Here is a 916-nt window from a genome sequence, read left to right as displayed (position 1 = left end):
GTGGGTAATGGTAAAAATGTAAAGTTTTGGTTTGATCCTTGGTTAACAAACGAACCGTTGAAGTACTTATTTCCCTCGTTGTTCCGTTTAGAGTCTAATAAATGGTGTACGGTAGCGGATAAATTTAATATGGTTAATCAAATTTGTGTTGTTCAATGGAGTTGGAAGAAATATCCGGCTACTGATGTTGAAGTCGAAGAATTATTAGAATGTCATCGTTTGATCTCTAGTGTGCATCTAAATGGAAATGAAGACATGTGGGTTTGAAACCAAGGGTCGGATGGTAGATACTCGGTTAAGGAAGGAAAAAAATGGTTGAAAGGTAATGAACCTAGAGAAGATAGTTATGTTTATAGTTGGTGTAGTTGGATTCCAAATAAATGTAATATCTTTATGTGGAGGGCGAGTTTGGATAGGCTTCCTACCCAAAACGCTCTTCGAAGACGGAATGTTCAAGTGGGGGACGGTTCATGCGTTTTTTGTGGGGAAACAGAAGAATCAGTTGATCACTTGTTCTCCGGGTGTCGGGTGGCTTGTGGGGTTTGGATCGCGTTAGCAAAATGGTGCAAAATTCCACATTTTTTTGTTTTTTCGCCTTTGGATGTGATTAAGATGGTCTCATATTTGGCTGAGTCCAACGCTAAAAAGGAGAGGATATATGGAGTTATTATTGGGGCGTGTTGGACTATGTGTAAGGCTAGAAATGATAAAATTTTTAATGGGAAACCTACGAATGTGGCCCAAATTGTTGCGGATGTCAAATCAATGGGTTTTCTTTGGTATAGGAGTAGACATAAAGAGGGAATGGTTGACTGGCGAAATTGGTGTAATTTTAACTTTCTATGATGTAATTTTTTCTCTTGCTTTTAGGCGGTTCTTCTCTCTCTTGGGGAAGCTCGTCTTGGCTAGTTTTTAA

General features: G+C 39.0%; 1 protein-coding gene across 1 annotated transcript; it reads left to right on the top strand.

The window, feature by feature from the left end:
• The first annotated feature begins 393 nt into the window (after positions 1-393).
• On the top strand, positions 394-916 carry LOC143590355 (uncharacterized). The gene is made up of 2 exons (XM_077070859.1): positions 394-779; positions 871-916. Exons 1-2 carry the CDS (start codon positions 394-396, stop codon positions 914-916), a joined length of 432 nt encoding a protein of 143 aa, XP_076926974.1.

Source organism: Bidens hawaiensis, unplaced genomic scaffold (assembly GCF_021521415.1).
Source record: "Bidens hawaiensis isolate Kalapana, Puna unplaced genomic scaffold, B.hawaiensis_p1.1 tig00038490_1, whole genome shotgun sequence".
Taxonomy (NCBI): Eukaryota; Viridiplantae; Streptophyta; class Magnoliopsida; order Asterales; family Asteraceae; genus Bidens; species Bidens hawaiensis.
The sequence above is the reverse complement of the archived record's forward strand: the minus strand, read 5'-3'. Positions and strand labels throughout refer to the sequence as shown.